Source organism: Arachis stenosperma, chromosome 4 (genome assembly GCF_014773155.1).
Source record: "Arachis stenosperma cultivar V10309 chromosome 4, arast.V10309.gnm1.PFL2, whole genome shotgun sequence".
Lineage (NCBI taxonomy): Eukaryota > Viridiplantae > Streptophyta > Magnoliopsida > Fabales > Fabaceae > Arachis > Arachis stenosperma.
The window spans coordinates 139,816,808-139,841,462 of NC_080380.1; the positions used below are offsets into that span (position 1 = coordinate 139,816,808).

At 30.0% G+C, this 24,655-nt stretch overlaps 1 protein-coding gene across 1 annotated transcript; it reads left to right on the plus strand.

The window, feature by feature from the left end:
* The first annotated feature begins 18,088 nt into the window (after positions 1-18,088).
* Positions 18,089-20,536, plus strand: LOC130976819 (WRKY transcription factor 22-like). The gene is made up of 3 exons (XM_057901741.1): positions 18,089-18,706; positions 18,841-18,951; positions 19,458-20,536. Exons 1-3 carry the CDS (start codon positions 18,237-18,239, stop codon positions 19,993-19,995), a joined length of 1,119 nt encoding a protein of 372 aa, XP_057757724.1. The 5' UTR covers positions 18,089-18,236; the 3' UTR covers positions 19,996-20,536.
* The last annotated feature ends 4,119 nt before the right edge of the window (positions 20,537-24,655 follow it).

Sequence of the window (24,655 nt, forward strand, 5' to 3'; positions counted from 1 at the left end):
ATTTGAGTTTTGTTTTGTTTGGTTGTATGGGTGTTGTATTATTTCACTTGTGAGATTGAGTGTTGTTATTTTGTTGGCTCATCAATTTATTTTGTTTTGTTGAGCTCTAGAATTTTGTTCTTCAGTTCATAATTGAGTATTTCAACTAAAGATCGAAAATAAAAAGTAGGGTGTTTATAGAGATTATATATATTTCAAATTGTCTCGACTAAAGATAAAAATTTCTCTACAACAACAACAAGAATTTAGTTTAATATTATAAAATTATTTATTTCAAAAGCTTAAGTTGATAAGAGGTAACATAAGTGGTTGTATCTCTAATATTCCTCAAGTAAGAGCCTTTTTTCTAGGTTTGCTTGATTTTTGCAAAGACTTTTTTTATTTGTCTTATGCTATTTTTTATTTTTGGAATTTACCATGGATCGAACTCTTGACTTTTCGGACATAGAGCTCAGATACCATCTCATGAAATGAAATTAATCATCCCAAAAGTTTAAACTAATAGTAGAAAATAACATGAATGGTTATATTTCTAGTATTTAAAATGGTAGAAAATGTAAAAAGTCGCGTGCCCATTATGCGCTACGTAAATATTTTTGCCAACATTAAAATTATGAGTAAATGGTCAAATTAGTCCCTGAAAGATCACATATTTTTTAAATTGGTCCCCAAAAGATTAAATTAATCAAAATTATTCTCGAAAGATTTAAAATTGATCACGTTAGTTGTAACACCCTACCACACAGATTTTTGACACTCTCTTTTTATATATATATATATATATATATATATATATATATATATATATATATATATATATAATAAAAAGAGAGTGTCAAAGATGCAATTAACAAAGCTTCCAACTCGGTTCGCGAAGATAAACCAGCCAGAGCATATAAGTATATATACATATATATAAGAGAGTCCCAAAATGACCTAAAGGAGAAAAATGATAGCTTGTTTTTTCGAGTCAACCTTTAAGAGGGACAAACATAAAACACAATGTGGAGAATCTATTATACATATATAAATATAAACAAATTATGCCCCTGAGTCCCAAGAGTTCTTTACTTTATCAGAGTCTCCAGAATACAAAGTGGTGCTTCTCAACCTGCATCTGAAAAATAACCATATTATATGGAATGAAAATCGGGGGTTCTCAATATGGTTAAGGTGCCCACATATATAATAAATAAGGTCTCGAAAAAGCTAAAGAAAATCCTAGAATGCCGACCCTCGATTTATAAACTTAAAGAAATAAATTGAACCATAAATTTAGTAAAACTCTCTAAGGTACCCAGATAACCATATATCTCTAACCCTGCAGTTTATTCCCTGTCTCATTTAACTCTAATCCTTACCACTGACCCAACCAGTCACGGCCTATGGCCCAAATCAAACCAGTTCGACTTCTGGCCCAAGTAAACTCAACCCAACCTCTGACCCATTTCAAAACAAACCATCATTTTTATCAGTCCACCACCACAGTACTCAAAACAGAAAAACAATCACAAACACAAGCAAATACAAGGCAGACATATTTCAAGAACAGTTATAGCAAGTATCACAGTTACCAGTTAAACAGAATTTATCAGATAGGCGAACCAAAATAATTATGCACACCCAAACAAGCAAACAAATGCAACATGATGCATGCCTGTCCTACTGCCGTGAGCGCACGTGTCGGTTAAACTGTCAGAACCCGACACATCCGGTAGCTAACCCGGACATTTGTCTCTAGGTCACCCATCTCCAGGAGAATCATAAACGAAGGAGAGTGCCTTTCCACATCAAAGGAGCGTGCATTTCTACCTTCTCCTGGAGGATATACGAAGGAGAGTGTCTTTCCACAACGAATGAGCGTGTCTTTCCACCTTGCAACCAGAGAAGAATGTGGGAGAAAAAATACGAAAGAGAGTGCCTTTCCACCTTCCCCACATCCCCATCACGACAAGAGAAAAATTTCTCCGTCTTCAACTTGTCATCCGAACACATTTTCAAGTTAACACGCAAGCGGGTTCGCACCTAGACCTTTCCATCTCGACCATTTCGGCCATACTTAGTCACATCACAAGTTAAACCTTACCATTTTCAATTCATTAGTCATACATCATCACCTGTTCAGCCGTTCTACACTTTTCCAACCCAATTTATCCTTCCAAACCTTCCTTCATTTCCAAGTAACCATTTTTTTCATAGCTTAATATCGTCACCATACTTAAAACTAATTCTTAGGGTCTGAAAGAGTAAAAATAGAGGTTTAGAGGTTCAAAATCATGTTTTAAAACACAAAAGTCACTTTGCTGATTTCAGGGGGGTCACGCGTACGCATGGGCCACACGTACGCGTGGGTGAACTTTTCGTTGCTCGAGTTTGCAAGCGCCTTGCTCGCGTACGCGATATGCCCAACCCGAAAAGGTTGGTTGCGTCAGTGTAGTGGTCACGTATGCAAGATCTGCAGATTGACAAAAGTGTTGAATGCTGTAGAATTTTTAACTTTGCACTTCAAACTTTCGACGCGCATAACTTTCTCGTTTTAAAATATTTTTCATCCGTTCTTCAAACTGCAAAAGATTCATAGATCCAATTTTCATAAGAAACAAATTTGAAACAATTTAGTGGTCCGGAAGCAGTGTTATGGCTCACCGAAATTCTGTCAAAAACCAAATTTTTACCAAAAACTTCTAAACCTCTATTTCACCAATTTTCCTTTATCAAAACCATAGTTCTACATTTAAAAATGACTCTAAATACACCCAACACAACTTCATATTCAATCACAACCAACCATGCTTATTCAATCACAACCAACCATACGTCAATTTAAACCACTTCATTCCATGAATTCTCAAATATACAAATACAATTACCAATTTATTAATATTCATATATTCACATTTAAAATCCTCATCCATTAGCATCAAAATCATCATTCATCTATCCATTTAACCAACACCAACCACATTCATATCAATGAATCATTAATCTGACTATACCTCCTTATTTTAACATACATTGACAACTAAAATCATTAAATATGTTCCAAACATATATTCAACTTATCCTATAGTCATTTAGCCTAAGTTTTCACGATACCATACATATTATATATGAGAAACCAAAACCATACATTGGCCAATTTCTTGATAAAACCTGGAACACCATGATTAGGATTGTTCTGCAAAGACCCAAACTTTTGAAATCACACCAAATGGATCTCCAACTCTTCAAAGTCCAATGTCAAATCTCTAACACCACCAATGACCACCAACATGCCCCAAAACAACCCACAACTCACTCTAATACAAATATTCATCACTAAGTCAATATAAATTCCACTTAATCACAGATTTCACAAGGGTTTGAGTTATCTCACCTTACCCACATAGAATTGATGTAAGACCCATCAAGTCCACGAAGCCAGTTCGGTCCTAAACACCAAAATTACACAATTTTTCAACACTAAACCCAATTTATTTTTCAAATTAAGGGCTGAGCTGCATAGAGTGAAAATGAGGCTTGCCTATGAAATTGTTGGATGGGTCTTGTAGAGCTTGTCACGGTAAACACGTGGCCGCAAACGTTGCAGCGATCGGAGCTCCGGATTGAAAGTTATGGAGGATTGAATTATGCGTGAAGGTCTAAACGTTCATCCCTTCTCTTCATGCAATTTCAGCGTGTTCTTATGTTCTTGGGGAAGGAATGACTGAAGCTTACTTTATTGATGGTGAGTGGGTTGAGCCTTGGGCCCATTATGGGTCTGGTTCATCCATTTCGGTCCGTTTAACCTAATCTTAAACCAAATTCTTTAAAATTAGCGTCAAACTTCCTATTTTAATTTTCTCTACTCTATTAAACTATAAATTTTATTTTCTAATTTTTTTAATTAATAATTATTTTATTAGCTAATTATTTACTAATTTCTTGATTTTACCAAAATTTACTAATTTCTCGAATTTTACATTAGTTCTTCCTCCATCTATTATGTTACTAACTTTAATATTTGCTGAGGTAGCACTTAACTTGACATGTGAACATTACACATGGCTAATCAATAATTGCTAACAAGATATGTTAAGAAAATTATGTCAAATTATTCCCAATGAACATAAACACTAATCCCTTTTCCTCCATAAATGTCATTCTTGTTGTAACAACAAATTAGTTTTTGAGAGGTCAAATTATTATTGATCTACAGCATGATGGGTAGCGAAATTGGAGGAAACACGAATTAAATCATATACTCCTCCTTTATACATAAAAAAAATACCAATTTTTCCAGCCGATTTGTTGATGAGAGCATACTCTTCAAAGTATCATATATTTTCGCTATACTATCATCTTTCATACATAAGAGGAAGCAACAACTCAATTATCAAACATGTAAACAAAGCCAATTAAATCAGGTCTCCAATTATCAATTCACCGCACCAAAATAATTTTATACAAAGGAGAGGGGAAATCAAAACATAGGCTATAAAAAGATAGGAAAAACCTGACTTGAAGCCTTGGTGTTCCGGCATTGAAAAGTGTTGGGGAAGTATGAGTGAACCATCTTTGAGATATCATATAGTAAGTTCTGACAATAAATTCTATATCATCTTTGTAAATTCTAACGTTTTTGCGTGACCAATGTTCTCGCGAAATTATTATTTTCAACTTTTAAACAATATCGTCGTCGGACTACACTACAGGTCGCCGTACAATGCTACTTCTTCTTTGTGGATATGAAAAAGCAAAGATTGAAAAATAGAGAGGTTTTCTTCTGAGAGAAAGAAGAATGGAATGAAATGCATGTGAGAAATTGAAGAGGTGTAAACACTTGGGAGAGAATGACGCCGTCAGCAAACATTAACGCAATTAGTGACTGAATAAACGAAAAGACTAACATAATTAATTTTAAATCTTTCGAGAACGATATTGATTAATTTAATCTTTCGCTGACCAATTTAAAGAACGCATAATCTTTTAAGGATCAATTTGACCATTTACTCATAAAATTATTGTCAACAAAAGTGTGACGATTTTTTGTAAACAGTTATAAAAAAAAAATCTCGTTGTAAATAATTATATACTTCTATATATATAATAATCTAAAAAGCAGTTTTTAATTTTGAACAATAAAGGTTATATCGATGGGCAGACTTACCCCAGATTTTCCTATGGCCATGGGCAAGATTGATGATTTTCTCAAAATATATTTACTTCTATCCACTTAAATTTAAAAAAAAATTATGACATTATATTAAAAAAAAATTAAAAGAATTATATTTCAAATATATAATATGTTTCTATGCGGGACAAATTTTTAGAATTAATATATTTTGTGTTACGTCTTAGTGTCCGAATCGGTATGGGATAGGTTTCACACAGGGACAGAGTCCAATAGCATGTGTTGGAACATAATTTTGGTAATTTAGTATTCAAACTCAAGAAACCCATGTTCTAAAATTTCGCTGAGCATGCAGTATAACATTCAAAGTTGAACGAAATTATTAATTTGCTAGAGAAGTTAAAAATCAACTGTGCAAATCGCTTTGGCAACGTGAAAACCTAGCGCATATTTTGTTGTTATTAGTTACCATTGACCCACCATTGAAGTTATCAAATGAAAGTTGCTCAAATAATAAATTATTAAAAAAAAAAAGATTGAGTGACAAACGCGATAAAAAAAAATGGTCAATCAAATTCCAAAAGCAGACTTTTGTGGACTTAGTTTCTTAAATCCACGTAGATTACAGCTTGTAATAAGCTTATTCAGTCTTCTTTTCTTATGCATATCATGAATCATTTATATATCTAACATGTATTAGAAGTTTCACATTATTATTTGAGTATATGATCTAATATTTGGCAAGTTTAATTTCATTTTTTGACTTAATTTTTAGATTGATGCTAAGTTCACTTAAGTTGAATATATTATTAGTCTATTAGAACACATTAAAAATAAGTTAAATTATACACATATTTATATATAAATATATAATGACTGATTTTAATAACTAATTTTAACGTATAAATATTTTATTTTAACGTATACATAATAATTTGATCACCCACATATATGTAATATTGCAAGTTTTATGTCCAGATATTTAATTCTAAACTTTAGGCGCAAATTTGAGTGAGACTCGAATCCGTAACTTCTTAGGTAAGTATGGAGAGAGTATGTCATTTGAACTATAACTCTTTAACAAGAAAAATATGATCCTAATTGTAGTATTAAAAGTGATTTATATCTATTAAATCCAATATTTATTTGTTTATTATATTTTTTTGGGTCATGATTTGTTTTTTGGTTAAACTACTTATTTGTCTTTAATCCAATATCTTTTGATCTTTTGGACTTTAATCCAATATCTGTTGATTGCTCGTTTTCAATTGTTTTGAGCCAGAAGAGTAGGGAGTGGGAAACAATCAATCATTAACGGAAGGAAAGAGTAGTCCAAGAAAACAAAAAAAAACTGATCCATTAATCTTGGAAGGTATTTGTGGAAGGAAGAGCAATATGAAACATAAACTCATCAAGGTCCAGAAAAGTGGTTCGGTCCATTCACGACAAAAATCAGTTATTGAATCAAAAGTTGCTCAAACTAAGAATGTCAAAAAAAAAAAAAAAATCAGAGAAGCAATTGATCGAGAATTAGATATTTGTCATAAAAAAAAAATAGATTGATTATTCAACTATACAAAAAAAAGATTGATTATTGAAATCTTTACGACTTTACCTAATTAAAAAAAGCGATGATTTGATATATTAAAATTAATAGTTATCCTAAAACTCAATTATAAATTAAAAAAAAATTATTTTTATATTCAATTGTTGCCCTTACTACCACCTCAAACTAAAATCATCATCAGAAGATAGAATTTGAACTCTTAACATTTATTTAAACAGATGAATAATTTAACTACTTGACTAATTCAAGTTGGTTCAAAATTACCACTGTTACTACCACATAAATCCCAAGCTAGTGAAGCTACCGTACTGATACAGTCCAGAATTCTATTGGGCCCAGATAGCCTACCAGTACAAACACACTTCCTTGGACTATAATTGAACAATAAGATCATGTCCAAAAAAAAATAATTTGTAATGTGTATAAAATTTTGCTAAACCAAAGTAATGGGTAAAATCTTTTTAAGTATTATATGTGTGAATATGGTGTGAATGAATTTGTAATGCCAATAATTAGAGATTATTTAATCCATTTGCCAAAAAACAAAAAAATACCATCTTAAATCATATCTTGTCCAATTCGCCAACAAATATGATACAAATTCTTCTCAAATTTATATAGATACATTACAAATATAAGATAGAATATTCATCTTAAAATATGTTATTTATCCCTAATTTTTATACTTCTCAAACAATTACTAACTTAATCGGAATCTCTTATGAATACCATCTCCATCTGACTTGTGAATTGCAAAAGAAGTCTTCAACCCTGCTTAACTCAAGTAGTTATTACAGTTGAATACCTGCCAAATCACCACCAAAATAAAATAGCATAGCATGTCACTATTAGCACCACCCAAACTTCAAGTTCAACACAATTAGTTGAGGGAGAAAGAAATATAAATAAGCAACAAAGAGGATAGAGAAGGAAAACGTACTTGAATAGTAGAATATGTGAATTGGAAAGAGAATGGATAAATGTAAAGAGAAAGTTAGAGTTAACGTAAAAAAATGATGTCATTTTAATTTGTCACTATCAGTTTATTAATGAAAAAAAAAATACGAACGTAATTAAGGTTAAAAATTTTGATGGACTACTTTGATAAAATAAAAAAATTTAAAAGACTAATTTAGTTAATGAATAAAATTTGAAAATTTATTTCCCTAAGTACTAAATACTTGTCGAAAAGGAAAATAAAAAAGAACAGATCAAGGAACACAAAATTATTGAAAAATTTATGTTCACTGGTTTGATTCTATTGAAAATTTTATAGTCCAATAATAATTTAAGAATGGCAAGGGAAGAAAACATGAATTAAAGTAATAGATTGAGACACATGGCATTAATTGCTCTCAACTCATGTGGTGGGACTCATTGCTAATCTTACTAGTATGACACATTCCTCCCCACTACATGAAGTGCTCTTCCTCTTTTTCTTTTTCTTTTTTTTTTAAATATTCCTAGAACATCACTATTTTAATAATTTTAACTATTAATTATAATTAATATATATTATATTTTTTTATAGTTAAAATTTACTAAAATTATTAGAGCACTAATGATTTAAGAACATTTGAGATTCTTCCTTATCTTATTCTGAATTAGGAGGTATCTTTCAATGCATGACCTTTGACTTCACCAAATTAAAACCATCTCAAATAGGATTTGATTAATTACACTCCCACTTTTTCTTGGTTATCCCATCCATTAGTGTATCTATCTTATGAATCTGAACATAGCATGTTTCTACTTTCTACTAGCATAGGTGTCTGTCACTTGCATGTTCCACACTTACCTTCTTCTGCCAAACCCATTATAGCCACTATTATTGAAAGAGAAAAGGAATTTCTATTTAAATAATGTTTTTTTACTCAATTTATTCGGTACACTCATCTAATACACCAATGTTTTTAGAGAGTTTGATATTATCACTTTCAGATTTATTATAATGTTATTTTTTTAATTTAGTATTTTATCTATGTTTATCCTTCACCTAAAATAAAAAAAATTATGTATGATTTGTTTATTTATTATATTTATTTTATTACTAAAATTTTTTAAACTAATCATATTAAATATATATTAAAATAAAATATTAAAATTAATTATAAATATAAAATATATATTAAAAATTAGTTAAATAATATATATATTTATATACAAATAAATAATAATTAATTTTAGTGTTTGATTTAGTAAAAATATTTTTGTTTTGCTATTATATTGTGCATGTGGGTTGATTCCCAAATGTGGCATACACAATTGTCAATTGAGTCGCACATTAATTAATATGTGAATGGTCTTTAATTTGATGACTTGGCACACACATGTATCAAACTTCTTAACATGCAAGTGATGAATTGAAAATATTTGTTAATTAATATGGTTTAATTTCAAGCATTGTGGAAGTTATGTACCAACCACATTCGAACCCATGCATGCTACTCATATGGTTTTCCCCACCACCTTAAATATATCCTCCATATATCCACTTGATTGCAAAATCAAATAATAAGTGCTTCATATATATATAGAAAACAGAAACAGGAAAGTCAGCAAGCATTACTAGCTCTATATATTGTGGAGTGTAACAATTCAGACTACTCGCTAGCACGATATTGTTCGTTTTAGCACACAAGGACTCACGGTTTTGTCTTTAACGATAGGGATGATAACTGAAACCCCCACACTCACTCGTCAAAACGCGTCATGTTAGAGAGAGGTATCCACATCCTTATAAGGCATGTTTCGTTCCCCTCCCCAACCAATGCGGGACCTTACATGAAATCCATAACTTCTAGAAATATTATTGTTCTAGTTACTTCTCCATGTTCAATAAACTCTTATCAATTCTTTTGTAATGGCCTAATTAAAGCAAGCACCTCGCCACATTATTAATTACTAACTAGCGATTATTTCGTTTTCAAATCACTACGATTAAGAATTTCAAGTTCTAATTTTTGTGGTTCGACTCATTTTGACAAGTTGGGTTTGAATTTTGAGAGAACAAAAATAATAATATAATATTATTATATTATTATTTTACCTATTATAGTTAATTAGAGATAATTACGTTACTAGTGTCATTTATATTAGTAGCTCATTTATTTATTCTAGGAATATAATTACTGTGATCTAATACATTTAGTTTTAATAATTATCTCTTTAAAATATATTTTATTAATTTACGAAGATGAAAAATCACCTCAAGATTCGAGTCTCTGTAACGTTGCCACCTCCTGCTTGCTTCAATTCTTGACGCTTGATCTTCAGAGTCACTTTTACCTCCTTTATATTTAAGTACGAAATGTTGTAAACAAAGAATGAGAGATAAAATTTGAAGCTCAATAGTCGGTCAGTATTTTTAGGCTCGGTTATTTAATTTTAAAACTTCAAGAAAGATTTTAAACAGATTAAAGTGTTCGTTTCTTCCTTTCTTCACAACCGTACCGAGTTCGTCAAAGAAGAAAAGTGAGCTAGACATCGTCGACAAAAAGAAATCGATTTTTGTGAGCTAATATCGAAAGGTAAAATTTAGTAAATTAAATATGAATCAGTTGTATTTTGTTGCTTGATTGCTGATTGAAATTTTTTAAATACATAAAATCGTATTTACTTGATGTTTTACTATTTTTTGAAAATAAAAAAGAATATGGACGCTGGACTTAACACCAGGAGAGCCAGACTTAACGCCGAACTTAACATCTATGTTTTGGGCGTAGAGCCTCGTGTTTGTTTGTACGTACTACGCAATAGACCCTATACACACCCAATAGATAACCCTGATTTTGATCTGGATTAGCCATACAATTTTTCTCTTTCTTGGTTACATCTTGACGGCCACGATCATCTGTTTCTTGGTCCACTGATTCATGCTTAGCATCTACATCAGACGACACCTGAGCTTGACACAGGTAAAGGATACCTTCTAAATTTACCTCCAAATGTTGTCATACTTCCGATACATGTGGCACCACCATCACCAGCCGAGCAACTGCAGGCACAGTTCAACCCATTAGGTGAAGCCTTAGCTCCTGCATACGCCAATGAACCTGTATTGGGTGGCGGGAGTAGCAGTTCATCTGGTAGAGTGTCTGTTTCAGAGGAGTAGCAGTTCATCTGGTGGAGTGTCTATTTTAGAGGGGATCAGAATCAGAAATATAAATTATAATTAATCTAACACACAAAAATTATAACAAATGTTTCAAAATCAAAGTAAATAATGAAAATTTTAGAGTTCACAGAACTGACTTACCCAATGAAAAAGCAGCTGATGATAAAGACCAGCAAAGACTAGCAAAGACCGGCAAAGACGCAAAGAGCAGAGACTCCGATGCAAAGACCAACAAAAATGCAAAGACGCGATGACAAAAAGATGCTCCGACGAGAAGACACAAAGATGGAGACGATAACGAACACTGGAAGACGGACGATAACGATGACTAAAGAACGCACTCCCTATTGCGATGAGCGGTGACAGTGACGTCGAGAATCCGTGAGAGGTGGTGGAGAGGGACTGAGGGGGTGAAGGAATGAGGGGGTAGGAGGTGGCGGTGATGGTGGTGGTGAATGGTGAGACCTGCATGGCTATGTTTGTGAAAGGAGAGGGTTTGAGAGTTTGAGGATATAGGGATAGGTTAATAAGGTCATATATATATATATATATATGAGTATTTTAGTCTTTTTATATATATAGGGTTAAACGGACTTTTACGGAGTAGGGACCTCTACCCCTTTTCTGCCCCATTTATTATACGGGTCACCCGTTTTTACGGGTAAAAAGTTGTCTTTATACTTGTCTCCTGACGGGTAAATTTCTGCGAATACCTGTTTTGTCGGGATTTTTCCATCCCTAAGCGTGGGCACTAATTAGGTGGCTTTTTGTATGTGCTAGAGTATGGGAATGTCATATGTTTATATATATATATTTATCTAATGAGATGTATATTGACAGGGTCTTTAAACGCTATACTATGTATGAAGATATATATGTAAATATTTCTGTTCATATTTATGTTTGTGATGTTATTTATTTCTATATGTTCACGATGATAAATCGTTCAACGTTTTTAAAAAAAAATTTACCTATAAAATGACGTGTTAATAACGAATCAGGCTTATATAATAAATATTAGTTAATAGATAATAAGGTAAGTGAGTAGCACTTAATATTTTATATGATCAAGACATATTAGGAATTGAATTGTTACATTTTTTGTTTCTAATTCTACACAGAGCAACATAATCCGATAACCTTTTTTTACTCCAAATAAATTTGATCACTTTTCAAATTTACAAAAAATTTTATGAATATCCAAATTTTTTTTAAAATATTTTTTTTTTTCATATCAAATCCTGCATCACATAAGGTAAAATATCTTTAAAAAAAACAAAACATTATAAAATAAACCCATTACACTACAAAAAAAAATTAACCACTAAAAAGTAATTGTCGTACTAGAAACCTCTCTTTAATCCTATTAGATGGGCTAACTAGTGTAATTTTCGTAATTCAAAGTTTGCATATTCATGATGATGTAATGCTTCCTACTTGTCTAGGTGATGTTGAAATTAAACACATTATTACTATATAATAATTTTGATTACAGACTAACAAATAGATTGTATTTAAAGTGTTTACCCAAATAAACAAACAAACAAATTGTTGCTAAACTATGTTAGCTCACGGTACAAGACATGTATGTAGCAAGACAAAGTAGAAACCTTCTTAATCGTATTATAGTGTAGATGCGGTTTCGGGTTCGCCGACCAGTAGTTGCCACATGCATAAATGATACATCATCATGATGCATGCACTCATGTCATCACTCTTATTAACATGGACCCCACACGCTTCTGCATATATATATATATATATTTTACATTGAATTAATTTCCAAACTTTTATTTTAGTCATCTTTAACTTATTATTAATTCTTAATATTTAGATTATCAAATTATGAGATAAATCGACGGTTCAGAGTCTGAGGTTTGAACTTTGAAGTGTAGACTAAATTATTTATTTTTATAAATCTTTTTTGAAAATTAGAATTCTTAATAAAAAGACTTTTTGATACAAATAATTATAAATTAAATGTGTGTTGTCTAATGTAAATGAATGCGGAATGCCTGGCGCCATCTTATGGTAGTGTACACCGAAGCCACAATGGAACCCCGATCACACACCGTTAATGAGATTAACCGTTAAAGCATTGGTTACCGTTTGATCTGGGACCATAGGATTCGGATGCTGCGTGGGCGTGGGAACCGTTGTGAGATCTGATATCTTTCTCTTTTCGCTCCCGAAAGCGAGATGGTGGGCCCCGCCAAAGCAAGGATGTCACGTGATTACCACGTTTTCTGACTTGTGCGGCCAAACTTCGTACATGTCAATATGAAGATAATATTCAATTTAGGGTCGTTTAAAAATTTTAAAAATTATTTTTTTGAGTTTTTTATTTATAAAAAATAAATAATATTAATATTTGGTATAATTTTTAAAATTAAATTATAATTTTTAAAAAAAATTATTTAAGTGTTTATAAAAAAAAATAACTTCTTTTATAATAAATTTTTTTATCATATTTTTTTTAAAATAAATACTTTTAAAATTAAAAAACTAAACACAAAATAACTTATTTATAAATTACTTTTAATATAAATATTTATTGTTTAAACTGTTTTTTTAAAAAAATTTAATTAAACTATTTATATAAACGGGGCCTTAATCCATAAATTTATATGCAAAATTTAAATTAATTTTTAAAATTTCAATTGTTTATATTTAATTTTTAAATTTTTTGAAATTTATATTAGTTTTTAAAATAATTTTTTACACAAAATTATTAGCAAAACGCTGATGTATTGTTAGATACCATGTTAGATTATGTAAAATAAAATAATATCATTTTAATTTTGGTATTTAAATAATGTTTATTGAAAATTTTCTCAAAAAACAAGTAATACGAGACCTTTTTGGGATATTTTAATACTAAAACTAAAATTACATCATATTATAGATTTTAACATAATATTTAATCATTTATGTCAATATTTTATTAATATTTGTGTATCAAAAATTGTCTTAAAGACTAATATAAATCATAATTATAAAATTTAAAAATTAAATAAAAATTATTGAAACTTTAGAAATTAAATTAAAATTCGTATACAAATTTAAAAATCAAATTAAATATTATCTTTAATAAAATAAAAATTTACATATAATTATATTTAAAATTATTAATTAAAATTATTAAATAATTTAATATCATTAATTAAATTATTATCTACTATTTTTTAATTATTAATTTCACATTAAAATGAGTGCATGTGAATCTTTACCACATATTCAATTCTTGGTTAATTGTTTTTTTTTTTTTAAATTTGATTACTAAGTTCAGTATATATTGTCGCATATAGACTACGATATGGCTAGAAAGATGAGTTATACAAATCTGGTTTAGTCAAATTCCAAGTTCGTATAACTACTATGCATTTCCATATAAAAATGTTTTGCATATAAATAATTATATTTATTTACTTTTTAAAATTAAAAAAATAACAAGTAGTAGTTAGGAGCTTTATGGATCAGATCGTATTCATAGATCTCCAGTAAATATCGATACCCGATCTTAAAATTATGGATAGGATTTGATTCGCACTTTTTAAGGATTGGATCGCGAGTATTTACATCCGCGTATCTGATTCGCAGATCTGCACAATAATAATTAAAAAATAAATAAATATATGTTTGGTATTATATTTACTTATTTGTATATTTTAATTAGTAATTATTATTTATATATTGTATTATTTTATTTTTATTTTTTTAAAAAAATTGAGTAATAATATTTTAAAAATAAATAAATTTAAAAGTGTAAAAAAATATTTTTATTAAATTTTTTATATAGAAATATAATTAAAAAGATAAGGTTCAATTATGTGGATATATTCGATATCCGATTCGATCCGTACATTTGTGAATTAGTTTCGATACTAAAAAATGCGAATATTATATCCGATCCGATTCGCGTACACTTCTAGTAACATCGTTATGAAAAAAACTTTAATATATTCGGTTCTCATTTATTATTGTCAAATTATGATGACATAATTAAGATTAGATTTACTATTAGTAATATTTTATATCACTAGCTAATTTTATGGGTCCCCTGCTTTTTATATTTATAATTATACTACTAAGCACATGAAACGCATAAATTAGTTAATAATATGAACATATTAAGATTCTATTACTAAAATAACATCATATATTTTTATTTTGGTAATTTTACACATACAAGTTATTTAGTTTACAAGTCATACAAATTAAGAGTAATTTAATAAAAAAGAACGTTGGCCCATATATAATTTTTATGGCGTGCTTCGCGTTCCTCCTTCTCCTCCTCCTCTTTCTTCTTCTTCTCCTACTCTTCTTCTTTCTCCATGAAAACGAGTTTTTTGTCAAATTTGTTCGATCTCCCTCGTACGTTCTCTCTTTGCCTTTTCATTCGTTGTTTTATCTGCATTTATCATTGGTATTCTTGCTTTGGTTTTTTTTTTTCGATTTTCATGGTTTCTGAAATCAAGCTTTGAAATCGTTTTGAAAATAATAGAACTTCAGAAATACACCCAAACGATTACAGAAATACACCCAATCGATTACAGAAATACACCCAAACGGTTACAGGAATTTATCCAAACAATTATAGAAATACACACAAAGGATTACAAAAATACACCTAAAGGATTTAAAAAATACACCCAAAATTCGTTGAAGTACACTTTATGCATAATTTAGAACTCTTCCTCTTTTTCCTCCTCATCTTCTGCTGCTTCTTCTTTTTCTTCATTTTCTTATTTCATATTCTCATAATTCTTTTTGGGAGGAAAAAATCAAATAAAGAAAAAAAATACATAATGTTGCAAAATCAAAAGAAGAACGAGGAAAAATACGACGATGAAAATGAAATACTTCCAAAAAAAAAAAAGAAGATGAGGAGGCATGAAGAAAGAAAAAGAAAAAAAAATAAATAACTTATATGACTTATATGAAAAAACGCTTGTATGTAAAAAGTTCTTCTTTTATCATTCAATTTTTTTATACAATTCAAATGATTAAAGTATACTTCATTAAACTATTTTTTAGTCAAATTGTCCAAAATTAATTGTTCTCACGAGCAGTGAAAATAACTCAGACAACCTATATATAAGAGCCTTTCAGTTTAACTTGTATTTAGTGTAATCTAACCTGATTCACCACAAAATTAGTTCAAGCTGATTTAAAAATAAAAAGTATAAATTTATTTTTAAGTTATACCCAAATTCACAAAATTAGTTTAACTGACTTATCAAGTTTGTCTGAATATACTAAAATATAAATAAGTATAAAAATAATTTTTTATTATAAATATTTTACATATTTTAAATGCTATGAATTTTCATATTTCGTTGTAAATATTAAATTTGGTATATTGCATATAAATAAATTTTTTTAATGAAGAACTGCTCTTAAAAAAATAATTTTTTAAAAAATAAGTATTTTTAACAAACTTCAAATTAAGATAGATTTAATTATAATTTTTTATTTTGTTATCTAGTAATTTTGAATTTTTTTGCTATTTTATTTTGTTGTGTTGAGCTTTCTGTTTAAAAAAAATTTAATTTTAATACTTAAAAAAATAATCAATTAACTACATCACATACTTAATTTGTTAAAAGTAAAGTCTAACCTATACTCCTGACTTATATGATTTCTAATTCTTCTTTAGTCAATTTTATAAAAAGTAATTATAAAAATAACTATTAAAATAAACTTAAATCTAATTTTTTCCCCAAACATGCTCTTAATGTATCATTCAAATAAATAAATAAAAATTTGACTTCTTAAATAGTTTCCATAAAAGTAATTAAAAATACTAGAAATATGTTAAAAAATAAAATTCTTGTTTGCACATTTGGAAGAATTTTTAAAAAATAAAAAATTCAAAAGATGTTCACTTTTCCGAAATCACAATTTCCATTCTCCACCACCACAAAAACAGCCTCGTATGGTGTAATACAAATCCATCCAGCACCAACCATACATGGCATTAATTAAATTATTATTTATAATTATTTTATGCATCTTTTTCTGTCGGCATTACTCCTCAAAGAGCTAACCCCCTCATAAAGTGCGTGTGGACTTTTTCTCACTCTCCATAAAATCTGTACCCCTTTGACATTTTCATAAGTCAACCCCGCCAAATCACCAAACACTCTCTTCCAATGTCGTGTGAACATCACAAGGGTAACAGAACAAAAATAAAATAAAGAAAAGAAGCCCCACAAACAAAACAAAGCGATAAGCATAGAGATGCCAAAAATGCCAACCACTCTCACAAAATTATTATAAAAAAGCCACTTTACCTTTTTTTTTCTTTCTTGGCATAATATGTTAAGAGGTTTTTATACAAGAGAATATGACTCTCATTTTATCATTAAAGACGTTAATCTTATTATTCTATAATATTTAAGACACAAAATTTTTTACAATAACAATTTAGTATATTATCTTTAAAACGTTTCTCTTCTCCCTTCTCATTAAAGACAAAAGAAGGTTTTTTCCCATATTAAATCATTTATATAATATTAAAATTATTATCTAATTATCTCATTTTTCTTTTGGTGTAAAATTTGAGAATTTTGTATTAAAAAATGTGTTACAAAAAGTAATCATATAATTTTTAAAATAATTCAAGAATATAATTAACAATATATAAAAAATTCAACCATCAAATCAACTACTATATAAAATATATATTTACATAAAAAATATAATAACTAATTTTTGGTACATAAATAATATTTTATATAATTAAAAAAATAAAATCCATTATTTCTTAATTAAATGTTGACAAATATTAAGATAAATTTTAATTTTTTAATCAATTAAAATTGGTTAAATAATGAAATTATTCGTTTACTTAAATAAATATTAAATTTAAATTTCGCTTTATACATATAATGATTTATTAACTAATGAAAGATATTTAAAAAAAATGAATTCTTTTTAATTTTTTTAATATTTGATAGATTATAGTGTGATCTCTTACTTTTAAATTTATAAGTAGAATTAAAAATAAATAAAAAAATAATTAAATTAAACATTGAATATTATCTAATTTTTTTTACTGCATACTTAAATGGAGTTTAAATTCGTAGTCCGAAGATCAAAATTTTAATTAAAAATGTATTACTGATAAATAAATTGTTGGATATATAAGGCAAGACATTGTTAAACTAGATTAAATAATATTAAATGATGTAATTAGATAAAGACGACTTTGCATATTTTGATTTTCTCTCTGTGTTTCTATATATACATGTCAATTCCACTGAGCTGCATCTTATCATCTCTCTTAGCCAAAAGTCAGCGCCTTCTTTTGTCTCTCTCTTCTCTCTCTCTCTCTCTCTCTGAAGAAAAGAGAAAAAAGTTTTTGCAGCAAACAGAGAGAAGCACGCAGAAGAGACAGCATCTTCAGAAATTGCAGACGCCTTTGTCTCTCTCAAATGGAGATGGAGCTTGATTGGGATCTCCATGCGGTGGTTCGAGGCTGCTCCACCCTCACCTCTTCATCTGCATCTTCTTCTTCTTCCTCATCCTCTTCTGGTTTCGGTTACTTTCACTCTCAAGCTTCTCCTTCTTCTGTCCTTGACACTGAAGACCAACACCAACAACAAGGAATTACCAACAATGTTATGTCCTTTTCTGCTGCTTCATATTCATACCCCTTTGGACCAAGGACCGCCATTGAAGAGTTGCATGAGCTTTGCAAGCCTTTCTTTACAAAATCACTCCCTCAACACCACCAACAACAACAATCATTGCAAGCTTCTTCTCCTTTGTCTTCATTCTCTGTAGCACCACCACCACCACCACCAAAACCTGTTCATGCACAAGAGAAGCAACAGAGAAGCAACACCAACAAGCATCCTCACCCTGGTGGTGATTCTGTCAACACCCCAAGATCTAAAAGAAGGTAAAAAATTGAGCTTGGGTCTTATCATTTTGTCCCACAAAAGAAAAATTTGATCTTGAATTGACCCATGTTAGAAAAATCTTGTCTTTATTTTTTCCTTTGGTCTGAAAATGCATGTCTTTTGTTCTTCACAGGAAAAACCAGCTCAAGAGAGTTTGTCAGGTACCAGTTGAGAATCTCTCATCAGATATATGGGCATGGAGGAAATATGGACAGAAACCCATAAAGGGGTCACCATATCCAAGGTATGAGAGGCACCCTTCTAGGTTTTTTTCACTTGCAATTTTCTTAAAGAACTAATTAAGGGTATGCTTTGGTTCATGGATTGTTAATTGTGGTTAGATGTATAGAAAAAAGTTGACTTTTTTTCCCTTCCGATTATGCTTAAACTATTTTGATCTTGCAATTGAAAGTTTGAAACTTTCACCTTTCAAGCATATTTCTGTAAGAACTAATTAAGAGTGTGTTTTGTTTTTTGGTTTGGTAATTATGGTTAGATTCATAAGAAAAGTAACCTTTTTTACACTCCAATTATGCTCAAATTATGATCTTGTAAACTAAGATTATGCTGAGAATTATTGCATGCAACTTTACCAAATGATATTAAGATGAATTGAAAGTTTGAAACTTGTACCTTTTTATACCATAAGTTTGAGCATCTAAAATGAAATCCAAATATTATGACCTTCAAATTCTTCAAATTAAAGTGTTAAGGCCTAATAGAATTTCCATTTGTTCTGTGATTTTGCAGGGGATACTATAGATGTAGCAGCTCAAAGGGATGTTTGGCAAGGAAACAAGTTGAAAGGAACAGAACGGATCCAACAATGTTCATAGTAACCTACACAGCAGAACACAACCACCCTGCTCCAACTCACAGGAACTCCCTTGCCGGATCGACGCGCCAAAAGCCGTTGACACCTCAGGCAGCTGTGGCCACCACCACCAACGGTGGAGAATCCGATGAGAAGGCCTTGACACCAACGAAATCGGCTTCGCCTGATATCTCAGTTGCGGAAGAAGAGGCTTTACCACAACATTGTGAAAAGTCATCAGTGAGCAGAGAAGAGAAGGAAGAGGATTTGGCTGATGATGATGATGATGAGTTTGGTTTATCTGATATGGTGATACCTGATGATTTCTTTGATAGTTTTGATGAACTGAAAGAGATCACTGGTATTGATGATGATGGAATTAGAGGAGATAATTTCTTTGTTGATCCCTTTTCAGCCATTGCTATGCCTTCTTGGGTTGCCAATAGTGCTGCCACTGCTGCTGGTGGTAGCTGATTCATTTGGCCAAAAGTTTTAAACAATTGATGATTAATGTTGCATTGTTGTTTATGTGATTTTGAAGAATCATAGAAGATTGCAATTGATGCAAATGTAGTCGATATCACAACAACAATACCGAAGGTTTTATATTGCGATTGCATTTCTGCAATTTTGGACAACAGTAGAAATTGTCCAAAATCGCAGAAAATATGCAATCGCAATACGAAATGGCTGAGGACAAGAGGAAATTATAAACTCTATTACAACTCACAAGTGACCATTGTTTTCATGCTTTTTCATTTGTAGAGAATAGGAAATGGAACATTTTGGAGGAATCTTTAGTTCTTTACTAACAATGCCTTGTGAAGGAAACTTTAGGTGTAGTAGTAACTAAGTTAGGTTTAAGCATGTTTATATAATTTTGTTAATCTTGTTAAAAAAATTAATGATTATTTAGGGATTCATAGTCTGCATACCTAGCTCTCTCATTGTAAAATCAATTTACTTTTCAAACAACTTGTGTAATTGCATGCATGGCCCATGTGTTTGCTTTTGAGTTCATTGGATTCAACAATAGTTGCGATAAATTAGCAAAGCACTTTGCATTGACTTTTTTTACATTGTCAATGATGATTTAATATGAATATCATTATTATATTATGTGTGTGAATGTGACATATGGGTTACATGGTGGTTGCTTGTTGGTATTTATTCTACTAATTATCCTGTGTGAGACCACCAATAATAACGGTGGAGTCTCTTACTTTTGGGTGCACAAGCACAAAGATTGATGTAATCAAGGAATTAGATTCCATGAAGCATATGCTCTTTTATTTATAAATTGGTAAGAAGGCATAGTATTTCACGTTAGCTTGAAGTTAACATGTTAACTCACATTAATTACTTTATGCCATATGCTTGGCTCAAATCAAACAAACAAACAAATAGAAGTGAATCCCATTATGTATATAGTGGAAATAGTCAATTTGCCATACATGTCTACATTCATATTGGAACTTTTGGAAGGGGAAAAGAAAAGTCAAAAGATGATTAGAGAAGTGCATGTAGCATGTTATCCTTCCCACTATGATAAATTACCTTATTTATCTTAAAAAGAGTCTTGCTAATGTGTTTTAAAAACATATTTCAAGTATATAGTAAAAGAAAATTCACTCAAACTTATTAAAAGGATTTATATATATATATATTTTAATGTATTGAATGTATAATTTTTTTTTAAATTATATTTATATTCTTATAATATTTCTTTAAGACACCAGTTAACTAAGGGCTCGTTTAGTAAAATTTTAACTTTTTAAAAGTAGTTTATCAAAAGTAATTTTTAAAAGATAATCTTTTAAAAGTTATAATATTTGTTTGGTAAATCAAATTGAAAATGAAGGTTCAGTAGTTAGCTTGCTAGTTTGTTTAAGTAAGTGTTAGGGGTTCGAATCTCGCCTTGTGCATGTAACAATTTATTGGCCAGCCGCAAATCCTTAAATACAGTTTCCATTCGCGACGGATTAGTCCTTGGTCTGTCAGGTTAGGAGATATTGTGAAAAACAAAAAAATGAAAATGACTTTCAATAAAGGGAGTTACTCAAATGAAAATGCCAAAAACATCTTTTTATGAAGATACTTTGTATAAAAGTGTGATTATTTATTTGACCATATTTTAAATAAAAACAACACTTTTATAATTCATCATCCAATAGTCAAATTATTGGAGTATCTACCTTCAATAAATATAAGTAACATTAATTGTATTTGTATTTGGTAAAACAATTTTTAAAATTTAAAAAGACCATAATAAGTATAAATATAAGAAAAAATTTTGACATTTAATAATATATGAGATTATACAAAATTTTTTAATTTTAATAAATACAAATTAACTTTGAAAAATAGATTTGGATCCTCTAAATTTTAGATTTTACTTTAAAGGGTAAAGTGTGATCTCTCACCATTTATTTCATAGATAGGACAAAAAAAAAACATGAGGGAGAAAACATTCAAAAGTGAGAAATCACACTTTACCATATTAAATAAAAATTCAAAATTTAGAGAACCAAATTTTTAAAAAATACTTCTTTAAATACTATTTAAATCATCTCTAACTTTTAAAAAATATAAACACAAGCACATAACTTTTTTTATTTACGAAATACAAAATAAGGTCACATATGTCTCGAAAAAAATTTAATAAACCAGACCTAAATCCATCTTAAAATTACATAATATTCCACATGCATACATCTCTTAGTTTGTTATGTAATTATATACTAATCTTCTTAAAAGACAAGTTGATATTATTTTTTTAGGAGATGTTGTAATACAAATCTATTGAGTGTAACAATACAAAAAAAAGGGAAAATTTTAGCATATATTTTTATTATTATAAAATAATTGTGTAATATCACTTAATTTTATGAGAAATCAGTATGATTTTTTTTTAATAGAAAAAGGTTCATTTTATAGAATTGGAAGGAAAGGGATTTGACTTATGAGTTGGTCGAATTTGATGATGTAGTTAAAGCAAGAATGTTTTAGTATGACCATTGACCAAAAAGAAAAAAAAAAGCAAGAATGTTTTAGGAGCCTTGTTAAGGGAAAAAAGGTGATTTAAGACGCTAACATTTCTCTTAAGAAAACCATTTGCGAATTTTTATTATAAACTTATACCAGAAACTTTAACGTGGTTAAAACAGAATTGGAATAGCATAAATTCGTTTATTTTTATAACCATAATATAAAGCCAGAATAATTTAGTTACCTTCTAGAAATTAATATGGAATTCCATTTCACTAGATAATCCAACACTGCAACCACGTGTGTATGGCAGCTATCAAATAGTCCTTTAATAAGATATTAAAAGTTCGATTTTATTTTGAATTAAAAAATATTTTACGGTCAGTTTTATGATAAATACAAATAATAAAAATAAACAAAGAATAGACATTACTTGTTGAATCAAAATACAGACAGATTAGATGTGATAAAAAGACCTATATATCTTATTTTTATTCATGGAATTCAACGTAATAATTTTTTTTGGAAGGAAAACTTTCGATCCGAAATTCGTTAGGAATGTAACACGCTAATGATCTTAAACTTTACCTTATACCGTAAAATAAAAGTTAATCAAAGGTTACGACAATTATAAGGCTTATACAATAATATATATAGAAAGAAATAGTAATTCTAGAAACCCGATGAAAGAAATAAGTTCAAAAACAGAATTATAAAAGTGTGAAACGTTCACTCGAAACTACAAACTTAAGGCAAAAGATATAGATATAAGATAATAAAATATATGTATATATATAAGAGTATAATAATCATAAGATACTAGTCTCAACCCGCAGAGTTTAGGCCGACTAATTATAAACTAACATACAGAGTTTTGAAAGTTAAAACAACTTATATAATATCTCTCTCAATGTTGACCTCTAAGACAAATAAAATACAAAAGTGAGAGTATTAAAAACAAAAGTAATCAAAAGACTCCAAAATGGGATAAAAATCTTCCGCTCTACCACCATCACATAACTCACCTAGGTGGATTATGACTTGCATATGAAAAACACAATAACATATGGTATGAGAACCGAAGGATCTCAGTATGGTAACAATGCCCAATATATAAGATGTAAGGTTCCGGAACGCCGAAAACAATCATAGAACTTCACACCAAACAGATATCCAAGCTTAGCAAAATAAATAACTTAAACCATAAACAATAAACAGTGTTATCTAAACTTAGGAGTTTTCTAACTAATACTAATCACACTGCTATATCCCACAGCCTTCGCCAACCTACCCTCTACGCGATCCCATCGCCACCATCTATCTGACCTTCTCAGCACCAAACAAACACAAGTATATGCAAACAAGTAATACACATGTAATATTCATGTATAGCAAGTAATTCAAGAAGCAAGTTGACATATTATACATTTAGGCAAAGTGCAAGTAATTAAAGAAAACGAGCACATAAGAGATACAAATGATGAATGTCTGTCCTATTGGTTGTGATATCACATGTCGGTTATAATGCCAAACCCGCCACAAAATTCGGTTGCCAACTCCCGGATTAGTCTCTTTGTTGCGCATACTCAGGAGGAATAATTCCGAGGGGATGAGTGCCTACCACCTTCTCCTTTCAGAGGGAAACGTTCCGAGGGAGAGTGCCCTACCACCTTCCTCTGGAAGTTGCATGATTCCGTGGGTTAGTGCCCTACCACCTTGCAACCAGAGAAAAATGTGAGTGGGAAGCCCTGCTTCAACACTCACATTCGAACGTAGGCGGGAGACTGCGACAACCCTACGACAGAGAATAATGCATGTCACAATCACTTACTTAATCTCAGAGATCACTGCTCATAGCACAAGTCTGATTATACTCATCTCATAAACCATAATCAATATCTCAAGTTCATCATCAAATCCACAACTCCACAATTTCATCATACTAATGTCTTTACAGTACTCTACCACTTCACTCAACTAATCCACCCTCAATACTCCAAAATCCTAAGGCTCCATCCTCTAAACTTTTTACCTGAAATTATCTAGTTAATTTACTTATGGTATTCTCTATGCTTCAAAACCAAAAAATAAGTTAAGACACCCTAGATAAGCTTTACGAAAGTTCACAAGCTTGCGGAAAAGATAA